This window comes from Corylus avellana, chromosome 5 (genome assembly GCF_965113065.1).
Source record: "Corylus avellana chromosome 5, dhCorAvel1.hap1.2, whole genome shotgun sequence".
In the NCBI taxonomy this organism is placed as follows: Eukaryota; Viridiplantae; Streptophyta; class Magnoliopsida; order Fagales; family Betulaceae; genus Corylus; species Corylus avellana.
The window spans coordinates 29384181-29406250 of NC_142494.1; the positions used below are offsets into that span (position 1 = coordinate 29384181).

Here is a 22070-nt window from a genome sequence, read left to right on the forward strand (position 1 = left end):
AAATGGAAAGAGAATTTTGTTTCAAAGCAAATATTTGGAAAGGAAGAATAACAAAATGTGCCAAAAAAAAAAAAAAAAAAAAAAAATTGTGATTGAAAACTAGGTATGACTGTTGGCCATCAATCCATTTTCGTCTGATTCTAATAGTCAAATCAGAGAATCAAGATTCCTTCATATTTTCTATTCAGAATTAAATGCAACTCAGACAGTTTCACAAAGACGACAAGTACAAGACTTATCTATTTGAATTATGTACAATTTAAACAGTGAATTTCAAGTGATTCGAATCTGAGTTGGTAAATGAAATCTAATCATTGAATGAAATATATATATATATCCTCATTTCCTTGTCACCTCTCAATTCAAAATGTGTGTCAATTATGAAGATATAAAAACATCATCCAACAAAAAAAGAAAAGGATGCCAATCATGTCAACCAAATTAACCAATGCCATAGATTAGGCCTGGGAAAGGCCTTAAGAAAATCAAGCCCAAGCTCACTCACGGTTCTCAATAAATAAAGATTTAAACTAAGGCCCAATCTAGCCCAGTTGGTTATGGGCTATTATCTCTTGAAGCAAACCAGTCAATTTTGTTTGAGAGCCCAGATCCGTCTAAATTTTGCTGCCAACCAAACAGATACGAAATTACCAAATTAGCCCCTCTTCCCGCGCTGGCTCATCCCTTCATCACCACGACTTGCCCCAAGCAAACCCAAGCTCCTCGCCGCGTTCCTCGGTTTCCCGCCAAAATCCCAACGGCCCCATAACCAACACTTTGACCCCATAACTAACGCTTTGACGGCCATTTTCCTCTCTCTCTCTCTCTCTCTCTGTCTCTCCAACTCTGTGATCGCCATTTTCTTGATCTGCTTCCTCTCTCTCTCTCTCGTTTTGTCGTCGTCGCGGAATCCGAGGACCCCCGGACTCCGCCATGGAAGATGAATAGGATAATCTCGACGTCAAGCTCCAAGCTCCGCCACTTCCGGCGACAAGTCACCGCCAAGACCGAGGACGACGACGACCGGCACCGTTCCCGTTACATCCTATGGCGCTACCAAATCCTCGAACCGGACAGCGACATCGTCACCCACTGGAACCACGTCTTCCTCATCACCTCCCTCATCGCGCTCTTCATCGACCCTCTCTACTTCTACCTCCCCTCCATCGGAGGCCCCGCCTGCTTTTCCGCCGACACCGGGTTGGCGATCGTCGTCACTCTCCTCCGCTCCGTCACCGATCTTTTTTACTTGTTGCATATGATCTTGAAGTTCCGGACAGCGTTCGTTGCGCCCTCGTCTAGGGTTTTCGGGCGGGGCGAGCTGGTTATGGACGGCAGGGAGATCGCTATGCGGTACTTGAAGTCGGATTTCATCGTCGACTTCGCTGCGTCTCTTCCTATACCACAGGCATGTCCGACTTTAATTATTTCCTCTTATAATTTTATTTTATTTTCATTCAAACAATCTGTGTGAATTTGAAGAAAGGGCTAAGATTGGCTAAATGTGTATGTTTGGTGAATGTGTTCTGTTTTGTTTCTCTCGGAGTTGAGGATTTGTAACCTTTTTGCCTTGCAGATTGTCATCTGGTTTGTAATTCCAGCAACGAGAAACTCCAGTTCTGATCCCACCAACAATGCTCTGGCTCTTTTTTTTCTTATGCAATATGTTCCTAGGCTGTTTCTCATCTTCCCTTTGAATCAGAGTATTATAAAAACTACAGGGGTTGTTGCCAAGACTGCTTGGGCAGGTGCTGCATACAATCTCCTTCTTTACATACTAGCAAGTCATGTAAGCATCCACGCCCCTCCTGTCTATGCTTGCTATTTTGCTCTCTTTTGAGCCGCTAAAACTCAATGGTCATTGCTAGATTAATTTACCAATTCCCATCAGCTTAGCTTTATTTCTCATTTAAAGTTTTTTTTTTTTTTTTTTTTTTTTCTTTTACACATTGGGGTTTTAGTCAATGAGGGAGAGTTTGTGTTAAATTCAATATTTTTATGAGATAAGTGGTAATTAATATGTCAGTATCATCATTTAGTTAGTATTGACGCAGGTATTAGGAGCTATCTGGTATATATCGGCCATAGGCCGGCAGTTCTCCTGCTGGAAAGCTGAATGTACCAAGGAGAATGCTGCAGGAGTACTGTTTTGCCTTCCTAGTTATTTAGATTGTCATAGTGTGGGACAATCTGAACGACAATACTGGCTAAACATCACTAACGTTATTGCCACTTGTGATGCAAAGGACGAAGACGTCAGTTTTAAGTTTGGAATATTTGCAGATGCTTTTACTAATGAAGTTGTTTCCTCACCTTTCGTTGAGAAGTTCTTATATTGTCTTTGGTGGGGTTTAAGAAATCTAAGGTATGAGTTCAGATTCTTTAATTTCTTGTTTTGAAGTTAATTTAGTCATAAAGTATCTGGGAAAACGGGCCACGCAGATGATCCTGTTTGCAGTTGTTTTCTTATCCTTTTAAATTCATATAGCTATTAGTTACAACATAACAGGTGATTCTGTTTAGAATACTTGCACTGCACATGATGATATATACCCTTTCTCTATGCAGTTCTTATGGACAGACTTTGGAGACGACAACATTTCTTGGCGAGACATTATTTTGCATTTTCATATGCATTCTCGGTTTAGTTCTGTCCGCATTTTTTATTGGCAACATGCAGGTATAAATTTTATGCTATCTCCTTTCTCTACTCTTAGTTTATGTTTTTGGCGAGATATTATTTTGCATTTTTATGTGCATTCTCGGTTTTCCCTTGTTGAAGACTTATTTGCAATCAATGACGGTAAGACTTGAAGAATGGAGGATTAAGAAAAGAGATACTGAGCAGTGGATGAGGCACCGCCAGTTACCTCCGGATTTGCAAGAACGTGTTCTTCGGTTTGTTCAATACAAATGGCTCGCCACAAGAGGAGTTAATGAAGAATCTATATTGCTTTCATTGCCCTTGGACCTCCGTCGTGAAATTCAACGGCATTTATGTCTTGCCCTTGTTCGTCGTGTATGTCTATCTTGGCCTCTTTCATTTTATGTTCATCTATCACTGCAAATAGCAGTGCATAATTTCCTGTGGAAATTGGTCCATTTGTTTATTATTTGAATTCTTGGTTCCAATATTTCATGGGGATTGAGATGGTTGGCAAGCATTTGAATTCTTATTCTGTAATTATTCTTAGTTTTGAAGATGTCCCTTTTCATTACGCAGGTCCCTTTCTTCTCACAAATGGATGACCAACTTCTTGATGCCATATGTGAACGCCTGGTCTCATCCTTGAGCACGCAAGGCACATATATTGTTCGAGAGGGTGATCCAGTAAAGGACATGCTGTTTATCATTAGAGGACAACTGGAGAGCTCAACAACTAATGGAGGAAGGTCCGGGTTCTTCAACTCCATCACCCTCAGACCTGGTGACTTCTGCGGTGAGGAATTACTGACATGGGCCTTAATGCCAAACTCCAGCCTCAACCTTCCTTCTTCAACTCGAACCGTTACAGCCCTAACTGAAGTTGAAGCTTTCGCTCTTCGAGCCGAGGATCTTAAATTTGTTTCTAGTCAGTTCAAGCGCCTTCACAGCAAGAAACTTCAGCACGCATTCAGGTACTATTCCCATCAATGGAGGACATGGGGTGCTTGCTTTATACAAGCTGCTTGGAGAAGATATTGGAAGAAGAAGCTGGCAAAGGACTTGACCAGGCAAGAGAGCTTCTACTATACGTCAAGCCCTGACCGAGATAGTGACTACAATGATGAGGTAGCAGATGGGAATTTTGAGGATGAGAATGGTGGGAGATCAGTAAAGGACAATGCAAACAATGGCCAGCATCTTGGGGCCACAATCCTGGCCTCCAAGTTTGCTGCAAATACAAGAAGAGGGGCTAACCAGCAGAAAGTTCTGGTGGGTGACCCTGCTTCTACAAGCTTAAAGATGCCCCAGTTGTTTAAGCCAGATGAACCTGATTTCTCTGTAGATCGAGAGGATATTTAGTTAGTACCAGAGCCAATCAAAAACTTGGACAAATGAGCTAATGACAGAATAGTTAGGATTTTTTTTATACAACTTGTGTAAACTATACCCTGTAGACTAGAACGAGCACATTCTCATTAATTTCTTCAGTGTCACATTGTTTATGCACTTGCAGCAAATATTAAGAGAAAGAAATATTTAAAAACTTGTGGAAGTAAGTGGTACATAATTAAGTTGGGGGGCACCTTTAGAAAATTTGGTCAAAAATCTCTAAATTACATAAAGTTCTTTTTACAATAGTTCATCTCTCATTTTAATTAAATATTTTATGTGTTGGGTCTCACTTATTAAATTATAGTTTCACGTGAAAGAGAATGTTAAAGTAGTAATCAAAAGATCAAATTCATTATTTTCTTTACATTTAAGATTTTGGGACAGATGATAATTTAGCGGTTAAAGTTTTTTTGTATTTGATTTGAAAAAATATATTATGAAGCAACGTAAATGTGAAAATTATTTTTGTGTTTTAGATAGTATTTTTAGTTATTTATTAATATTTTTATTTGAAGAATAGGAAACAAATATTTTAATAAATATAAAATTGTTGTAAGTTGAATAAAGTTGACCATGATACTTTTTTCTTCAGTAACTCTGTTACTTCTGCAAATTGTATTTTCTTTTTGTCAATTTTTATTTTTAACTTAGCATTGTTGTCACGAATAAACAGTTTTCACAAAAATAGACTATTCTAGATAATATCCTAAGTTGATGTAAATCTCTCACACTAATCCTCTTGTGCGGTAAATCTCTCACGCAAACCAAAAGTCTTCTTTTTGAGTCTTTGGCTGCTACAAAAATATATGCGTACGTGTATAGATGCGAAAGTGTCGGCTAAGTATTATAGTTGGACCCCATTGATTTGATGGAATACCCAAATCACCCCCCAACACATATTCGGTTTAACAAGGTTGAGTCGTGGCAATTGCATGCTGGGTTTGCTTATTTGGGAAACACGACAGTAGGAGTACGGGGTAAGAGTTATAAAGAACATGGCTTGATTTGATGGAATACCAAATGAAGAGAGTTACTTGTTCGAGCAAGTGTATTATCCGAACACCTATTTTGAATATAAAGCATTTGAAAGTCTGCGTCTTTTGGTTCTTTTAATTAATTTACAAATTGTCTGATAATGTAAAGAAATGGGATCAAATGGAGAGGAGCCGCCAGTCCTTGTATAGTTGTATGGGAGGGTGGCATTTACTTTTGTCAACTTCTTACTTGTTTTTCCTGTAAAGTAATTTTCTCTCACTCGTGACAGCTTTCACTTCAAACACGTACACCCCCGTGCGGAGAGTGTGAGGAGTAGCTATCCTCTATATCTGCTTGTAGCAAGATGGAACACCTTGAAATGATCGAAAGCTAGTGAAGACAGAGAGTGAAAGGAGAAACACAGAGAGAATTCCTAGAAAACTTCAAAGAGTTTGTAGTACTCATGGCAACTCAAAAGCTCTCCTCTCTGCTCTCTGTTTCTTCTTCTGCTTCTTTACGTTCCTTGGGTAAAACCCACTTCCTTTCACTCTTTTGTTTAGCTATGTATTTATGCGCTTATGGAATCCAGATATTGCGTCTTTGTTTGTCGGGTTGAAGGTTGGATCTTGCTTCATGTTTTGGAGGAATAATTCGATTTATTCATGTTGTGGTTTTTCTCTTATTGTTTTCCATGGCTACGAGTCTCTTGGGTTTCAATGATCTTATAATTTTGTCTGATATGATGTGGTAGATTTTCTATTCATTTTTTGGGTAAAGGGGTCTGGCATCAAGAGTCAGATAAATGATATGGTCATTTGCATCTCAGTCCGGTGAATGCACCAGCGAGGAGTAGTTTCATTGTAGTTAGTTATAGGCTTTAAAGGTTAAGATCAATGCAAATACAAGAGGAAGGTCTATAATACCAGATAGAAGGAATGGGGGAATAGAACTTTATTTTAGTTCTCCAGGTACCTTTGTTTTCTGTAAATGTCTCATTATCTCAAAGTTTTTGAGATCATTCTGTGTTTCAATTTCTGTTCATTTGAATAGAACCTGTTGAAATATATGTTGGGACACCATTTCAACCCAAAATCTTAACTCATTTTCTCTGCTTTTTGTCCATGTAAAATTCATTGCTTGCATACGCACTTGCAACAATTTTTGTTATCAATACATAGTTTTGATGTCCAGCAGAGAATCTATACCATTCATAACATAGTAATTTTCTGATTACAAGTTCCATTGGTTCTTTAAACTATAGCAATTGCTATTAAACTTCTCATCATATGCAGGCATAATGATTTTCTGAGTGCCCATTCATAAATTCCTAGTCATAGTTTCAGATTTTTAAACCGCTCCTAGTCTCCTATTTCCTTTCTTGATATATCATTATAAACAACAACATATCCCATTTTGCAACTCAAAATCCTTTTACTTGAACTATTAGATCTATCAGTGAAATTTCATATCTTTGGAGGCATAGTGAATGCAAGTTGACTAAAGTAAGTACATTTGCAGGTCGTTATTTTAGCTGGGGAAGAGGCATTAATAGGTTTAGTACCTCTGTTTCTATTGAGGAACCAATAACTCCACCTGTTCAAATAGATCATACTCAACTTCTCATAAATGGACAATTTGTTGATGCTGCGTCAGGTTAGCCTCATTCTATGATTTTTCCAACAACACAAAATTTTCAATTTTTAGGACTATATGCAATGGTATATCATACTAAGAAACTGTGAGACAAAATTAGTTAAATGGGAGAACTTTTCTGGCTTTAGGAAAAACTTTTCCAACCCTGGATCCCAGGACAGGAGAGGTGATTGCCCATGTTTCTGAAGGTGACAGTGAAGATGTAAACCGTGCTGTGTCGGCTGCTCGCAAGGCATTTGATGAGGGGCCATGGCCAAAGATGACACCTTATGTAAAATTATGCATTTCATTTCCCCTTCTCTTGATGGTCCAATTTAAAACCTATATGTTCTTTGATCACTTTTTTTGTTGGTATGTTCATTGTTGGAGGGGGAAGGTTCTGATGAGATTTCTAACATGTGTCAACTTTTCCTAACTCACTGTTGTGTATGTCCAGGAAAGATCGCGTATAATATTTCGCTTTGCTGATTTAATGGAAAAGCACAGTGATGACATTGCAGCACTTGAAACTTGGGATAATGGGAAGCCTTATGAACAGGCTGCAAATGTTGAAATCCCAATGATCATACGCATATTTCGATATTATGCTGGTATGTAGACGGATGAATATCTTATAAGCTCCTCTTCCGTACTTCTTACTTCTTATGTAGGTGGGTTGCCATTTATGGCTTCACACTCTATACTCTTCAGGTTGGGCAGATAAGATTCATGGACTCACAGTTCCAGCTGATGGGCCTTACCATGTCCAGACCCTGCATGAACCCATTGGTGTCGCAGGGCAGATTGTTCCATGGAATTTTCCTCTTCTGATTTATGCTTGGAAGGTTGGGCCTGCCTTAGCATGTGGTAACACAATAATACTGAAGGCAGCAGAGCTAACACCATTGTCTGCTCTTTATGTGTCAAACCTATTCCTTGAGGTAGGCTTATGATATGTACTTATCCATGTGTGCACAGAGTGCATAAGTGCATATGTTGTGTGTCCGGTTGTACATGTTATGATATCCAAATCCAAGTTATGGATATACTGCCTGAATGTCAGTATAATACCATGGCTGGTTATAGGATATATCCTGTTTCTATTCTCTGTCTGTTGGGTTGTACCATTTCAGTTGATTGAGTTGCTTAAGATTTTATCAGGATCTCAACATGTAAATTGGCACCACAAATTTCTTGGTGTTATATTTATGCACATAGGTGGAACTTCTCTTTGAAGCGGAAATCTTCTAAGCATGATAGTATTAAAGAAAAAGGACCCCCGCGGGGGTGGGGTGTGGGGGTGGGGGTGGGGGTTTAGATTTGTGATGATCTTAAATCTTGCATTTGGCCTGACAGGCTGGACTTCCTCCTGGTGTTTTAAATTTGGTGTCTGGCTTCGGTCCGACTGTTGGTGCGGCTCTTTGCAGTCATATGGATGTTGACAAGGTATTTTACTAACTTTAAAGTTCCAGCTTTTTCAAAAGAGATCTCTGCAGTAGTAAATATGGCAGATTTGGAATTATGCATTTCTTCATATAAAAAATGCCTCTTCTTTTACAGCACTGTGATTATTTCAAAACGGCCTGTGAGTTATAGCCCTATCGTTTCTGTCCAAAACAATTGTATTTACACAGCTCAAACTGTGAAGTGCTCTCTTTGCAGCTTTCTTTCACGGGGTCAACCAACACTGGTAAGATTGTACTTGAGCTGGCTGCAAAAAGCAATCTTAAGCCAGTGACTTTGGAGCTTGGAGGAAAATCTCCTATCATTGTGTGTGAGGATGCTGACATTGATCTGGCTGTTGAGCACGCACATTCTGCTGTGTTCTTTAATCAGGTTTGTCCATTCAAATCATATTCATAATAAGCACACATTCTTTAATATTTTTGTATTAACCTGGATGTTCGTAACAAAGTTTGTGATGTGACTGTTATCTGCAGGGCCAGTGTTGCTGTGCTGGATCTCGCACTTTTGTGCATGAACGTGTATATGATGAATTTGTAGAGAAATCAAAAGCACGAGCTTTGAAGCGTGTAGTTGGAGATCCTTTCAAGAAGGGGGTTGAACATGGTCCTCAGGTAACACTCTCCTCCCCCCTGCAAACTAAAATCTTTTGATTCATGCTTGTGCACATTGAGTTTGTCAACAAATCTATTCACCTATGAAAGTTGTGAATACTATTATTATAGATCGATGAAGTGCAATTCAAAAAGATCCTCAACTACATTAGGTCAGGCATTGAAAGTGGTGCTACTCTTGAATCTGGAGGTGAAAGTGTTGGCTCCAAGGGCTATTATATTCAGCCCACTGTTTTCTCAAATGTTCAGGTACCAGTTCTACCAACCTATAATAAAACAGAGAACATGCATAATGCATAAATAGTACACATAATCTGAAGTGTAGAAGTAATGCAGTTTGAACCATTATTCTAAACAGGATGACATGTTGATTGCGAATGATGAGATCTTTGGCCCAGTGCAGTCCATCTTAAAATTCCAGTAAGCTATTATTCCTATATAACTAATACATGTTTCAATGATCATCTCCCCTTTCACCTACTTTGTTTAATACTCGTATTTACAATAGGACTCTTGATGAGGTGATTCGGAGGGCGAACACAACTCAGTATGGGCTGGCTGCCGGAGTTTTTACTAAGAACATTAACACTGCCAACACCTTGGCTCGTGCATTGCGAGCTGGGACCGTATGGATTAACTGCTATTTAGTTTTTGATGCTGCCATACCTTTTGGTGGGTACAAGATGAGTGGGCATGGAAGAGTGAAGGGGATTTACAGCCTTAGTAACTATTTGCAAGTTAAGGCTGTTGTTACTCCTTTGGAGAATCCAGCATGGTTGTAATTTCTAGATACAGAGGTCGGGTTTCATGAGTGAAAAATTATATTATTATCTATGCATGAGCAAAGAGCATTCTTTGCCTACAGGCTACAGCTTGTATGTCATGTGGGGCAAAGACCCAAGTAGATAGTGGAATGGGTAAAGCCCCTGCAACCAAAGAGGACATACAAGTGGTCAAAGATGTAATGGATGACTCCAGGGCAATGAGGACTAAAAACAAACCCAGGTGGGATACTGTGATTGTTTATTGTAAGTGATGACAGTTTGTTGGATGTATTTGCAAATACAGTTGGTTGTAATTTTGAGGATGTTGGATGTATTTGCAAAACATGTTCGTAACAGCTTTTTGAATATATGTGCCATTTGGTTATGTTGGTTCAAAGACAGTTTGTTTTGAATGTATCTGTCATTTGGCTATATATGTTGGATTTGATGTAGTAACCATTGTTGCTCTCCAGAACAGAATTCCACCCACAGTTCATCAAAATCTCCCTCCGTCTTTCACTCTCTCTTCAAACCCCCTCTAAAAGCTCTACTCACTCTTTCTTGTCACCCACAAGAAATTCACTCTGGATTCTGCCAACCCAGTTGCTATTTCTTTGAGTTGTGCAGGAGAAATATCAGCTTGAAACCCAAAAGAAAATATTAGGTGTTCATGGTGTTTTTTTGGTCTTAGGTGAATATTATTATTATTATTTATAAAAAATAGCCCTTATTTCTCTAGCCGAATATTAAGAAAAAATAGGAGACAATCAAGGGAACACTAAAAAAAAAAACCCCCAACATTAAAAAAAAAAATAATAATAATGTGGGCTCCATATATTTTATTTGATTTGATGGAATACCAAATTGGCAAATTAATTATTACCCCCATCCCTAATAAAGAGAGTTCGGTTTAACAAATTTTTTTTTTTTTTTGTACCATCGGTTTAACAAATTGAGTCGTGGCATGATGGGTGTGCTTTTTTGGAAAACTAGAGTTGTGAAAGAAAAAGCACAAGAGTTGAGAATTGTTTTGAAAGGCCTTAGAAAGTGAGTCTGGGACATAGTAACCATGTGGGTAGAATTGGGTACAGATGGCTCACTGGCAAGACAAACAGATGCGTGGTCTGTAGTGGGCATGGGCATAGAAGGAGATACCAAATCATGGGAACTAGAAGCAACATGGGCGTGATCTGTAGCAAGTATGGGTATAGAAGTAGAAGTCAAAGTATGGTACCTAGATGGGAATTGAGCACTATTGGGTGAGGAAGGAGTTGGTGGGTCATTGATGGAACTACCTACAAATGGTGAGGCATTGGTTGGACTAATGGTAGCTTCTGGAGAAATAGTGGGTGAGTTCTCAAAATCCGTAGTAGATAAAGACGAATCAGAATTATTGGGAGGAGGTGATGTATCCATATCTAATACAGGATTAGGTAACATAAAATCATAAGAGGATAAAGGGTGTGAGTTACCTGTGTGTCGAGAACTGGTATCGACTTGGGGAGTAGTAGCAGAAACTATATTAACCCAAAAAGATGCATTTCTTGCTACGAAAAGACAATTTATGTGGAGTATAAGGCCTAAGTAAAAGGAAGCATGTACACCCAAAAGAACGAAGGAAAGAATAATATGGGTGTTTGTGAAATAGAGTAAAATATGGAGAGTAGTGATTTAAAATTGGTGTAGGCATACGGTTGATTAAATAAATTGATGTCAAGAAAGCATCAACCCAATATTTATTTGAAAGATTTGATAGGGCAAGGAGAGATAGACCAATTTCAGCTATATGTCTATGTTTACGTTCTGCAATTCCATTTTGCTCAGATGTATATGGACAGGTTAATTGGTGTAATATACCATGTGTTTCAAGAAAGTTTTGAAATGCACATGAAACATATTCACCACCATTATCAGTTTAAAATTGTTTAATTTTGCAAGAAAATAAACTCTCAACCAAAACTTTAAATTTCATAAAACATAGTATTACATTAGATTTTTGTCTTAATGGATACATCCAAAGGCAAAACGAGAATAATCATCAATAAACACGACATAAAATTTACAACTTCTAACAAACATAACCGGAGAGGTCCATACATCCGAATAGATTAATTCAAGGGGACATGACTAGAAGAAGGGAAAGACAATTTTTTGCTCTTTGAGAGATTACATGGTTCACATAGAGTTTGAATTTTTGTAGGACCCGTGACAGTTAGAAATGATTTCTGTAGGAGTTGCTAAAGAACAGGTGTTGAGGGATGACCTAACCGTAAATGCTAGACATTTATTGGTGGAGTGACACCTATGAAAACAGTAAATGAAGAAGTAGCTATGCAAGAAGCTTTACTGGAACAAAACTATTGCAAAAAGTTAGGATATAGCCCAGCTCTACTCGGCCCTTGCAAGAGTACCTCCTTGGTCAGCATGTCCTTGATCTCAAAAGAAGATGATGTAAAGCCATTTATAAGGTTAATGAGAAACCTTAACTCTTGAGCTAGCTTTTGGATTGAATTATGCTCAAGACCCATTTTTAATATGATATCAGAGCCTTGCCAAATTGGCTGTGGCCCACCATTTTCCATTGCTGCACATGTTGGCTTGAATGTCCTCCCGCCACACGTGAAGGGGAGTGTTGGAAGTTTCACATTACTTGGGTATTAAGGAGATGAACCATTTATAAAGATGATGGAAAACCTCAACTCTTGAGCTAGCTTTTGGGTTGAGTTAGGTCCAAGACCCATTTCTAATAGTAAAGGCAACCTCCTACTAAGTAGGAGCTCCTCATGAAGATGAAGCAAACTATAAATTCCCTTTCTTTCTCCATGTGCTTTAAGGGAGCACCACATAAATAGGGATTAAGACAATTCTTCGATTCACTTTATTTCCAATTGTTTCTGCTTAAAATGTTTTATGTTAAAACGGAATATATTTTTCAAGACTTTAGTCGTACATAAAAGCAGCTACGCTTGACGAATTCATATGGTGAATTTTGATGACCTTCCGCAAGCGATAATGGCATCAAAGAATGAAAATTTTACATGGAGCCTTAATTATTTTATAAAAATAGTGAGTTTGTATAGATAAGGTTAGCAAATGAAATAGAAGAGAATTTGTATAGGTTAGCTGTATGAGTAAATGAGTCTAACACGCTAAGAACACCAATCTTGAATATGAGCACTTGGAAAGCTGTGCCTCTTATCTTTTAATATTTTTATTAAGAATTGTTCTTATCTATTGAGGTTGACTTTGAAAAATCTCATAAAACGAGTTTGACAAACAACAAAGGGATAATTTGCTTAATGACCACTATATATTAAATACTTTAAGAGCTTGTAGTTGTAGGAAGATGGAGCACATTGAAATGATCGAAAGGTGGTGAAGTCAGAGAGTGAAAGGAGAAACAGAGAATTCATAGAAAACTTCAAAGAGTTTGTGTAATTTGTAGTGCTCATGGCAACTCAAAAGCTCTCCTCTCTGCTTTCTGTTTCTACTACTTCTGCTTCTTTACGTTCTTTGGGTAACACCCACTACCTTACACTCTTAACTATGAACATGTTTGTTTAGCTATGTATTTATGCGCTTATGGAATCCAGATATTTTGTTTTTGTATGGTGGGGGAGGTGAAGATTGGATCTTGCTTCATGTTTGAGATGAATAATTGGATTTATTCATGCTGCATGTGGTTTTTCTCTTATTGTTTTCCATGGCTCTACAACTTTCTTGGGTTTCAATGATCTTATAATTCTGTCTGATATGTATGATCTTATAATTCTGTCTGTCTGATATGATCACTACTATAGGTTTGATCATAACATAGTCATTTTCTGATTACAAGTTTCATTGGTGCTTTAAACTATAGCAATTGTTCTTAAACTTCTCATATGCAGGCATAATAATTTTCTGAGTACCCGCTCATAAATTCCTAATCAGAGTTTCAGATTTTTAAACCACTCCTATTTCCCTTCTTGGTATCACTATAAACAACAAGATATCCCATTTTGCAACTCAAAGTCCTTTTATTTAAGCTATTTGATGTTTGAGTGCTTACATTTTTGCCATCAGTGAAATTTCATTTCTTTGGAGGCATAGTGAATACTGGTTTGACTAAAGTAAGTAAATTTGCAGGTCGTCATTTTAGCTGGGGAAGAGGCATTAATAGGTTTAGTACCTCTGTTGCTATTGAGGAACCAATAACTCCACCTGTTCAAATAGATCATACTCAACTTCTCATAAATGGACAATTTGTTGATGCTGCGTCAGGTTAGCCTCATTCTATGATTTTTCCAACAACACAAAATTTTCAATTTTTAGGACTATATGCAATGGTATATCATACTAAGAAACTGTGAGACAAAATTAGTTAAATGGGAGAACTTTTCTGGCTTTAGGAAAAACTTTTCCAACCCTGGATCCCAGGACAGGAGAGGTGATTGCCCATGTTTCTGAAGGTGACAGTGAAGATGTAAACCGTGCTGTGTCGGCTGCTCGCAAGGCATTTGATGAGGGGCCATGGCCAAAGATGACACCTTATGTAAAATTATGCATTTCATTTTCATTTCTCTTGATTGTTGTCCAATTTAAAGCCTATATGTTCTTTCATCACTTTTTTTGTTGGTATGTTCATTGTTGGAGGGGGAAGGTTCATATGAGATTTCTAACAAGTGTCAACTTTTCCTAACTCAATGTTATGTATGTCCAGGAAAGATCACGTATATTATTTCGCTTTGCTGATTTACTGGAAAAGCACAATGATGAAGTTGCAGCACTTGAAACTTGGGATAATGGGAAGCCTTATGAACAGGCTGCAAATGTTGAAATCCCAATGGTCATACGCTTATTTCGATATTATGCTGGTGTGTAGACAGATGAATATCTTATAAGCTCCTCTTCCATACTTCTTATGTAGGTGGGTTGCCATTTATGCTTTTACTCTCTATACTCTCCAGGTTGGGCAGATAAGATTCATGGACTCACAGTTCCAGCTGATGGGCCTTACCATGTCCAGACCCTGCATGAACCCATTGGTGTTGCAGGGCAGATTGTTCCATGGAATTTTCCTCTTCTCATGTATGCTTGGAAGGTTGGGCCTGCTTTAGCTTGTGGTAACACAATAGTTCTGAAGACTGCAGAGCAAACACCATTGTCTGCTATTTATGTGTCAAAGTTATTCCTTGAGGTAGGCTTGTTATAAGATATTTCCTGTTTTTATTCTCTCTTTGTTGGATTTCTACCATTTCAGTTGATGGGGTTGCTTAAGATTTTGAATTCATATCCAGATATGATCCAAACATGTAAATTGACACCAAAATTTTCAACTTCTCTTCAAAGTGGAAATCTTCTAATCATGATAGTATTAAATTTGTGATTGGTGATGATCTTAAATCTTGCATTTGCCCTGACAGGCTGGACTTCCTCCTGGTGTTTTAAATTTGATCTCTGGCTTCGGTCCAACTGCTGGTGCAGCTATTTGCAGTCATATGGATGTTGACAAGGTATTTTACTAGCTTTAAAGTTACAACTTTTTCAAAAGAGATCTCTGCAGTAATAAATATGGGGGATTTGGAATACTCCAATTCTTCATATAAAAACTGCCTCTTCTTTTACAGTGCTGTGATTATATCAAAACGACCAAAACAATTGTATTTAAACAGCTAAAACTATGAAGTGCTCTCTTTGCAGCTTGCTTTCACGGGGTCAACCAACACTGGTAAGATTGTACTGGAGCTGGCTTCAAAAAGCAATCTTAAGCCAGTTACTTTGGAGCTTGGAGGAAAATCTCCTATCATTGTGTGTGAGGATGCTGACATTGATCTAGCTGTTGAGCACGCACATTCTGCTCTGTTCTTTAATCAGGTTTGTCCATATTCAAATCATATTCAAAAGAAGCACATCTTCTTCAATTTTTTTGACTATTAACCAGAATGTTTGTAACAAAGTTTGTGCTGTGACTGTTCTCTGCAGGGCCAGTGTTGCTGTGCTGGATCTCGCACTTTTGTTCATGAACGAGTATACGATGAATTCGTAGAGAAAGCAAAAGCTCGAGCTTTGAAACGTGTAGTTGGAGATCCTTTCAAGAAGGGGGTTGAGCAAGGTCCACAGGTAAAATATGACAAATCTAAAATCTTTTGATTCATGCTTGTGCATATTTACTTTGTCAACAGATCTACCCACTTGCTTATGAAAGTTGTGAATGCTATTATTATAGATCGATGCTGTGCAATTCAAAAAGATCCTCAACTACATTAAGTCAGGCATTGAAAGTGGTGCTACTCTTGAATCTGGAGGTGATAGTGTTGGCTCCAAGGGCTATTATATTCAGCCCACTGTTTTCTCAAATGTTCAGGTACCAGTTCTACCAACCCATAATAAAACAGAGAACATGCATTATGCATAAATAGTAATGCAGTTTAAACCATTATTCCAAACAGGATGACATGTTGATTGCGAAGGATGAGATCTTTGGCCCAGTGCAGTCCATCTTAAAATTCCAGTAAGCTATTATTCATATATGGCTTATACGTGTTTCAATGATCATCTCCCCTTTCACCTTCTTTGTTTAATACTTGTATTTACAATAGGACTCTTGATGAGGTGATTCGGAGGGCGAATGCAAGTCGGTATGGGCTGGCTGCCGGAGTTTTTACTAAGAACATTAACACTGCCAACACCTTGACTCGTGCATTGAAAGCTGGGACAATATGGATTAACTGCTATATAGTTTTTGATGCTGCAATTCCTTTTGGTGGGTACAAGATGAGTGGACATGGAAGAGAGAAGGGGATTTACAGCCTTAGTAACTATTTGCAAGTTAAGGCTGTTGTTACTCCTTTGGAGAATCCAGCATGGTTGTAATTTCTATATACAGATCAGGTTTCATGAGTTAAAAATTATATTATTATTTATGCATGAGCAAAGAGCATACTTTGCCTACAGCTTGAGTGTCATCTATAATTAATTACCTCCGCTCGGTTGAATTGCACGTCCGTCACATTGTTGGGAGAAAGAACAAAATCAAATCAAGAGTAGAATTCCTAACACTGGGTTGGATACAAATTACAAAGCTTAATTATTAACACAAAACAACAAGTCGTCTAATTTCAATAGCCCACCGAGCTGGCAGAGAGTTACACAATGCACGTCTCATGAATGAGTAAGTCTATGGTGCGGCAGGATGATCCACCGTCGTCTACAGCCTTCTTGGCCATGACGGCAAGCTCATTCCCCTTCTTCCTCGCCTCCTTCCCCATCTCTCCCTCCATCAACTCCCTCACCATTTTCTGCAACCCCTCCCACTTCACAAAACCTCTCACTGACCCATCAACGGTCTCAACCCTCAGCCCCACCTTTATCTCCTCTGCCACCATTCTCGCATTCAAATGTTGCTCTGCCAGCATCGGCCATGCCAGGATTGGTACTCCAGCGCATATGCTCTCCAGAACAGAATTCCACCCACAGTGGCTTAGGAACCCCTGCACGCACTCGTGCATCAAAATCTCCCTTTGGTCAACCCACTCTCTCACCACAATTCCCCAGTCTTTCACTCTCTCCTCAAACCCCTCTAAAACCTCCGACTCAGTCTTTCTTGTCACCCACAAGAAATTCACCTTGGATGCCTCCAACCCAATTGCTATTTCTTTGAGTTGTGCAGGGGAAATATCCGCCTGAGACCCAAAGGCTACGTACAGAACAGAGCTCCCCTGCTCACGCTTCTTGTCCAGCCACTGCACCCACGATGGCTTACTGTGGGATTCCTTTGGCCGCTCAGCCAGGCAAAGAGGCCCCACGGACCAGGCCTTGGGTGAACACTCACGATTCCAATAATCAACAAAAAAAGGCTCAAGCTCATGAAAACTGTTGAATATGACGCCGTAGCTGTTCATTTGTGCCATTGCAGCATTCATAAAGAACTCAAAATCCAGACCCTTTGGCTCCGGCTCCCTAAATTGCTGTTCGAAGTCATTTCTTGTGACTTTGACCCACGGAAAAGGATCCACTGTTATCAACTCGTCGTCTGACTCGGGTCCAAAGAGAAGCCGATTCGGAAACACAGCCCAGTTCACAGCCGCGGAGTAATAGCTCATACCGTGGTATACGAACCGGGGGATGTTGAATTTGGAGGCAGACTCCAGTGTCCACCAGAGGAACCAATCAGAGACAATGAAGTTGACACGTGGAAGAGTCTCGATCGCTCGTTCGAAGGCGGGCTGCATGTGCTTGGTACAGTTGGCAAATGAATAAAACAGGGACATCGAGGGCAGTTTGTCGGTACTCTCGATGCCAGCGGGGATGTCGTCAGCCACGTTTTGAGGGAAGGGAAGGTCGACGACGGAGGCAGAAGTGTGAGCAAGGGAGTGATCGATGAATGGACGGTTGGCTACGGTGGTGAAGACGGTGACGGCGTGGCCACGGCGGAGGAGGAGATGGGCTAGGTGGAGGATTGGGATGGTGTGGCCTTTGGACATGAAGGGAAAGAGAACCACATGGTGAGCTTGTGTTTCAGAGTTGGAACTCATTTCTTCTTCTTCTTCTTCTTTCTCTCTCGCACTCTTTGTTTATCGTTGTTTTGGTAATACAAATTTATTCTGGCTGAATAAACTCCCTCCCTATATATATATATATCGCAATCCATTGTGGGACTATTCGAAAATGACTGCGGTAATAAAGTTTTTATTACAAGGGTTTTATATACATAATAGTTCATAATTGATAAAATAATTAAGTTTTTGTTTTTACTTAAAAAGCACATAGTGAAAATGCTGAGGACCTCAGGGTAGCTCAATGAGAATTGAAAATGTTGGGGACCACGCCTTAAACCTTAAAGTGTTCTTACAAAAAAAAAACGTTATTAATGATAATTGAATATATTTTTATTTAGGCTAAAAACCATCTTTTGACATATTGAAGAAAAAGTGTCTATTCAAAAGTTATTGGAAAATTTTTTAAGAAGAAAAAATCTTTTTGAATGTTTATAGGTAGTATTCCACATTTTTAATAGGTAACATTTTTCAAGCCATTCTATGTAAAAAAAAAAAAAAAAAACCAAAACCAAAACCAAAACAAAACTAAAAAACAAATCTAAATTCACATAATTTTAGAATTTACAGTTTTTTAAAATTGTATGAAATCTTGATCCTCAACGTAGGAAAATTTCATATCAATAGGTTGATTGTTGGGCTTTTGATAGGAGGTGTATGGTTAACATGCTTAATTATGGTATACACCTAGTGATTGTTGGGCCCTTGGAGATAGGAGTGGCTCGAGCCACCCCATGGCCCTTGAGGGTGGTTCGACCACCCCCAAGGGCCAAATGGGTGGTTCGTGCCACCCCTTTCCCCTTTTTTTTTTTTTTTCCTTCTAATTTTCTAATATTTTAAATTTTAAAATTTTTATTTTGTACTTGTAATTAATATGTGAACACGTGTTGATTTTTTAATGGTGCTGACATAACTTTCTGTCAAATTTTGGACGAAATTTAAATGGAAGTACAATCTCTGTTTTTTGCCATTATCCAAGTACCATTTGTGGTACGAATAGAAACCGATGAAAGAAAAAATAAAGTTGTTAAACTACAAGAAGCTTAAAGGTAATTAGTCCTAAATTTAAAAAAAAAAAGGAAAAAAAAAGAAGAGGATGAATGATCAAAGATTCAAAAGAACCTATTGATTCTATGAATTTAATTTAGGACGTAGAAATTTTTCATATCAATAGGTTGAATGTTTTATTTTTGGGCTCTTGAATCTTGATACGTGGTTTCTGGTTAGTAAGTTTAGCTACGAGTGATGCTTGGAGTAGTATAGTTTTTATTACAAATATGCGTAATAGATCATAATTTATTAAATAATTAAAAAAAAAAGTTGATTTATCAATTTAATTAATTAATATGTTGACTTATAAAACATACATTTTTAATTATTTTACTAATTATAAACTATCACATCGATTTATTTAAAAATTATACTAAAAAATTTTACAATGTAATTTTTTAAACCCTACTCCTCTTCCTACTGCTTCTTCTTCTTCTTGCCAGTTAACTCGCAGAGTCTTCCTTGAGGAATGCTACATTGCATTTGACAAATCATCTCCCCACCATCTCTTCAATTTACCATTTTGCAATTAATGCCACTTGTGGTAGTTAATTTACAAAAAATATTTTCTCTATGTGCAGCCTAACACTAAAGTCCTATTTTATCTTCCAAAATCCGAAATCTTTGGCTGCACAGATATTAAAGGCCAAATACTACCCCCATAGTTCAGTCTTAGAAGCTACGGTGGGAAACCGACCATTCTTTACATGGAGAAGCATCATATCGGCACAAGTGGTAATTCGGCATGGGCTGATTTGGAGGGTTGGAAATGGGAGAGATATTCAGGTGTAGGGCGATCGTTGGCTCCCAACTCCGGTTTCATTCATTAATTGTGCAGTCCCCTTGTCATATCTTGAACAAGAATGCTCGAGTTGTAGACCTCATCGACCAAGACACAAAAGGGTAGAAATCTTCTCTCATTGAGAATATTTTCACATAGGAGGAAACCCGTAATATTTGTGACATTCCTTTGAGTCCTCTTCGGCCAATGGACAAATTAAGATGGAGATGTACTACTAATAGTGATTTTTCTATTTGTAGTGCGTACCATATATATGGAGGTGGATATACACGCTTCTTACTGCAGTGGGGGTTCTAGTCCAAACTCAAATGAAGGGGTATTGAAAGCATTGTGGAATATCAATATCCCCAACGTTGTCAAGGTATTCATGTGGAAAGCTTGCAATAACCTCCTCCCTACATAAACAAATTTATTTTGCAAGGGGGTAGTTCAAGACAATCTATGCCCTATATGTAGGAAGGATAAGGAGACCGTTGAACATATACTCTGGAGCTACCCCTCGGTGAAAGATGTGTGGGGGTGTGGCAGGACGAAGATGCAAAAAGGGGTTTGTGTGGGAAAGGAGTTCATGCAAATCTTCGAGGAGCAATTGGGTAGATGGGAGAGAGACAGCATGGAGTTGTTTACAGTAGTGGCTTGAATGATTTGGTTCTGCCGAAATGTCATGGTACATAGGGACGTTTTTTTTCATCCCAAGCAACTAATTTGTGAGGCCAAGGACTCTCTTGGCGATTTTCAACGCCGGAATTCAAGGGTGAGGGTGGTGACAGCTTGAAGCATCACTCTACGTAGCATTATGGATCCAGTTATGGCCGAAACACAAGCTACACCATATGCAATGATGTTCAACCACGAGCTGGGCTTTACCGATGTCATTTTTGAAGGAGACGCCTTGCAAATAGTGAATGTGGTTAATTCCACTATGGAAAATAAAAGTTACTATGAACATTTTGTGGAAAGGATCCAAACAAGTCTATGTTATTTTCGGTCTTGTAGTTTTACTTATGTGATACGGGAAGTCAATTAGGCAGCTCACAGGCTAGCAAAAGAAGCAACTAACCATGTCATAGATTTTAGACTTGGATAGGAGAAATCCCACCAAGCATCTATAGTATTGTCGGTAAGGAGTTTTCTCTCCCTACTTCGTGATCTTTTTTGATCTTTACATTCTTGTCAATGATAATTGAGTTTAATTCAAAAAAAAAAAAAAAAAAACACTAAAGTACGTTACTCACAGCCATTACGTCGACCATTTTGATTGCTATAACGAAATAAAAAATATTACATGTCTTTTTCTTTTTTGGTCATTTTTGCTTCTAAATGCTTCTTTTTTTCTTTTTTCTTTTTCATTTTGCTACCAAACATTAGTAATAGTTAAAAAAAAAAAAAAAATAGAGACAATTACAAAACAGCTAAATAGTTTTTTAGTGGTAGAACTTTTTGATAAAATTTTACAAACAAAAGTTTTATTTTTCAATGCAATCTCAAATAGGCTCATAGTTTTAGTAGGTACATAGACTTTTTCGTGTTGTCTTATAACGAACACTAGTTTTATCAAGACTCAGATATGAGTCAACAGCTTTTCTTAATGTTATTTCTTACAATTTCTCTTGTAGGGTTGAGTTCTTGGAGAGCAGAAAATTTGGATGGACAAAAAAAAAAAAAAACCATGAATTAAAGGATAAAAAATATTTAAAATTATTTTATTATTTTAATGTCGATCCGCTTATACTCAATTCCTGAAGTCCCCAAGAGGTAGTTCAATCTAGAACCACGTCTAATGAAACGAAGATCACTAATTCGAATTTTCCCATATTATGCGGACATGTAAAACAAAAATACAAAAATATGAACTGCATGAAACATAAAGGTAATTGAATGAGATGTCATGTTTGACTTTGGGCACTAATTATGGTCCAATGTACTGTACGGCCGATATTTTCCTTGAAACTAATTTGAAAAAAACAAAAATTAGCATATTCTATAAAAATAATATGTGTTCTTTACATATGATAAATACATATATATATATATATATATATATATAAGGATAAAATTGAAATAAATTTTATTTAAAAAAAGGATAAAATTGAAATAAATTTTATTTAAAAAAAATATGTTTCTCACATAAGAAGTGAATTATCATTTTTATAGAATAAGTTAAAAGAAATTTTTTCAATTCAATATTAAATAAAA

General features: G+C 38.0%; 3 protein-coding genes and 1 pseudogene across 3 annotated transcripts; 3 read left to right on the forward strand and 1 right to left on the reverse strand.

The window, feature by feature from the left end:
- The first annotated feature begins 868 nt into the window (after window positions 1-868).
- On the forward strand, window positions 869-4107 carry LOC132182334 (cyclic nucleotide-gated ion channel 18-like). Its single transcript, XM_059595551.2, has 6 exons — window positions 869-1408; window positions 1577-1789; window positions 2055-2365; window positions 2569-2680; window positions 2783-3019; window positions 3224-4107. Exons 1-6 carry the CDS (start codon window positions 941-943, stop codon window positions 4004-4006), a joined length of 2124 nt encoding a protein of 707 aa, XP_059451534.2. The 5' UTR covers window positions 869-940; the 3' UTR covers window positions 4007-4107.
- A 1226-nt stretch (window positions 4108-5333) lies between these two features.
- Window positions 5334-9922, forward strand: LOC132181122 (benzaldehyde dehydrogenase, mitochondrial). The gene is made up of 11 exons (XM_059594198.2): window positions 5334-5541; window positions 6533-6667; window positions 6796-6938; window positions 7104-7257; window positions 7358-7587; window positions 8003-8092; window positions 8309-8482; window positions 8587-8724; window positions 8836-8973; window positions 9083-9144; window positions 9233-9922. The coding sequence occupies exons 1-11, from the start codon at window positions 5478-5480 to the stop codon at window positions 9504-9506; spliced, it is 1602 nt and encodes a 533-aa protein (XP_059450181.2). The 5' UTR covers window positions 5334-5477; the 3' UTR covers window positions 9507-9922.
- A 2839-nt stretch (window positions 9923-12761) lies between these two features.
- Window positions 12762-16420, forward strand: LOC132180368 (benzaldehyde dehydrogenase, mitochondrial). The gene is made up of 11 exons (XM_059593164.2): window positions 12762-13005; window positions 13614-13748; window positions 13877-14019; window positions 14188-14341; window positions 14435-14664; window positions 14891-14980; window positions 15168-15341; window positions 15450-15587; window positions 15694-15831; window positions 15917-15978; window positions 16067-16420. The coding sequence occupies exons 1-11, from the start codon at window positions 12939-12941 to the stop codon at window positions 16338-16340; spliced, it is 1605 nt and encodes a 534-aa protein (XP_059449147.2). The 5' UTR covers window positions 12762-12938; the 3' UTR covers window positions 16341-16420.
- Window positions 16421-16467: 47 nt separating this feature from the next.
- Window positions 16468-18060, reverse strand: LOC132180370 (UDP-glycosyltransferase 90A1 pseudogene; annotated as a pseudogene).
- Between the last annotated feature and the right edge of the window lie 4010 nt (window positions 18061-22070).

Excerpts from the sequence above, each read along its gene's own strand:
- LOC132182334 (XM_059595551.2), top strand. The coding sequence starts at position 941 with ATGAATAGGATAATCTCGACGTCAAGCTCCAAGCTCCGCCACTTCCGG. Across the intron at positions 1,790-2,054 it reads TTTACATACTAGCAAGTCAT|GTATTAGGAGCTATCTGGTA; the intron begins GTAAGCATCCAC and ends GTATTGACGCAG. Across the intron at positions 2,366-2,568 it reads TGGGGTTTAAGAAATCTAAG|TTCTTATGGACAGACTTTGG; the intron begins GTATGAGTTCAG and ends TTCTCTATGCAG.
- LOC132181122 (XM_059594198.2), top strand. The coding sequence starts at position 5,478 with ATGGCAACTCAAAAGCTCTCCTCTCTGCTCTCTGTTTCTTCTTCTGCT. Across the intron at positions 7,588-8,002 it reads TGTCAAACCTATTCCTTGAG|GCTGGACTTCCTCCTGGTGT; the intron begins GTAGGCTTATGA and ends TTGGCCTGACAG. Across the intron at positions 8,974-9,082 it reads CTGTTTTCTCAAATGTTCAG|GATGACATGTTGATTGCGAA; the intron begins GTACCAGTTCTA and ends TATTCTAAACAG.
- LOC132180368 (XM_059593164.2), top strand. The coding sequence starts at position 12,939 with ATGGCAACTCAAAAGCTCTCCTCTCTGCTTTCTGTTTCTACTACTTCT. Across the intron at positions 14,342-14,434 it reads CTTATTTCGATATTATGCTG|GTTGGGCAGATAAGATTCAT; the intron begins GTGTGTAGACAG and ends TATACTCTCCAG. Across the intron at positions 15,832-15,916 it reads CTGTTTTCTCAAATGTTCAG|GATGACATGTTGATTGCGAA; the intron begins GTACCAGTTCTA and ends TATTCCAAACAG.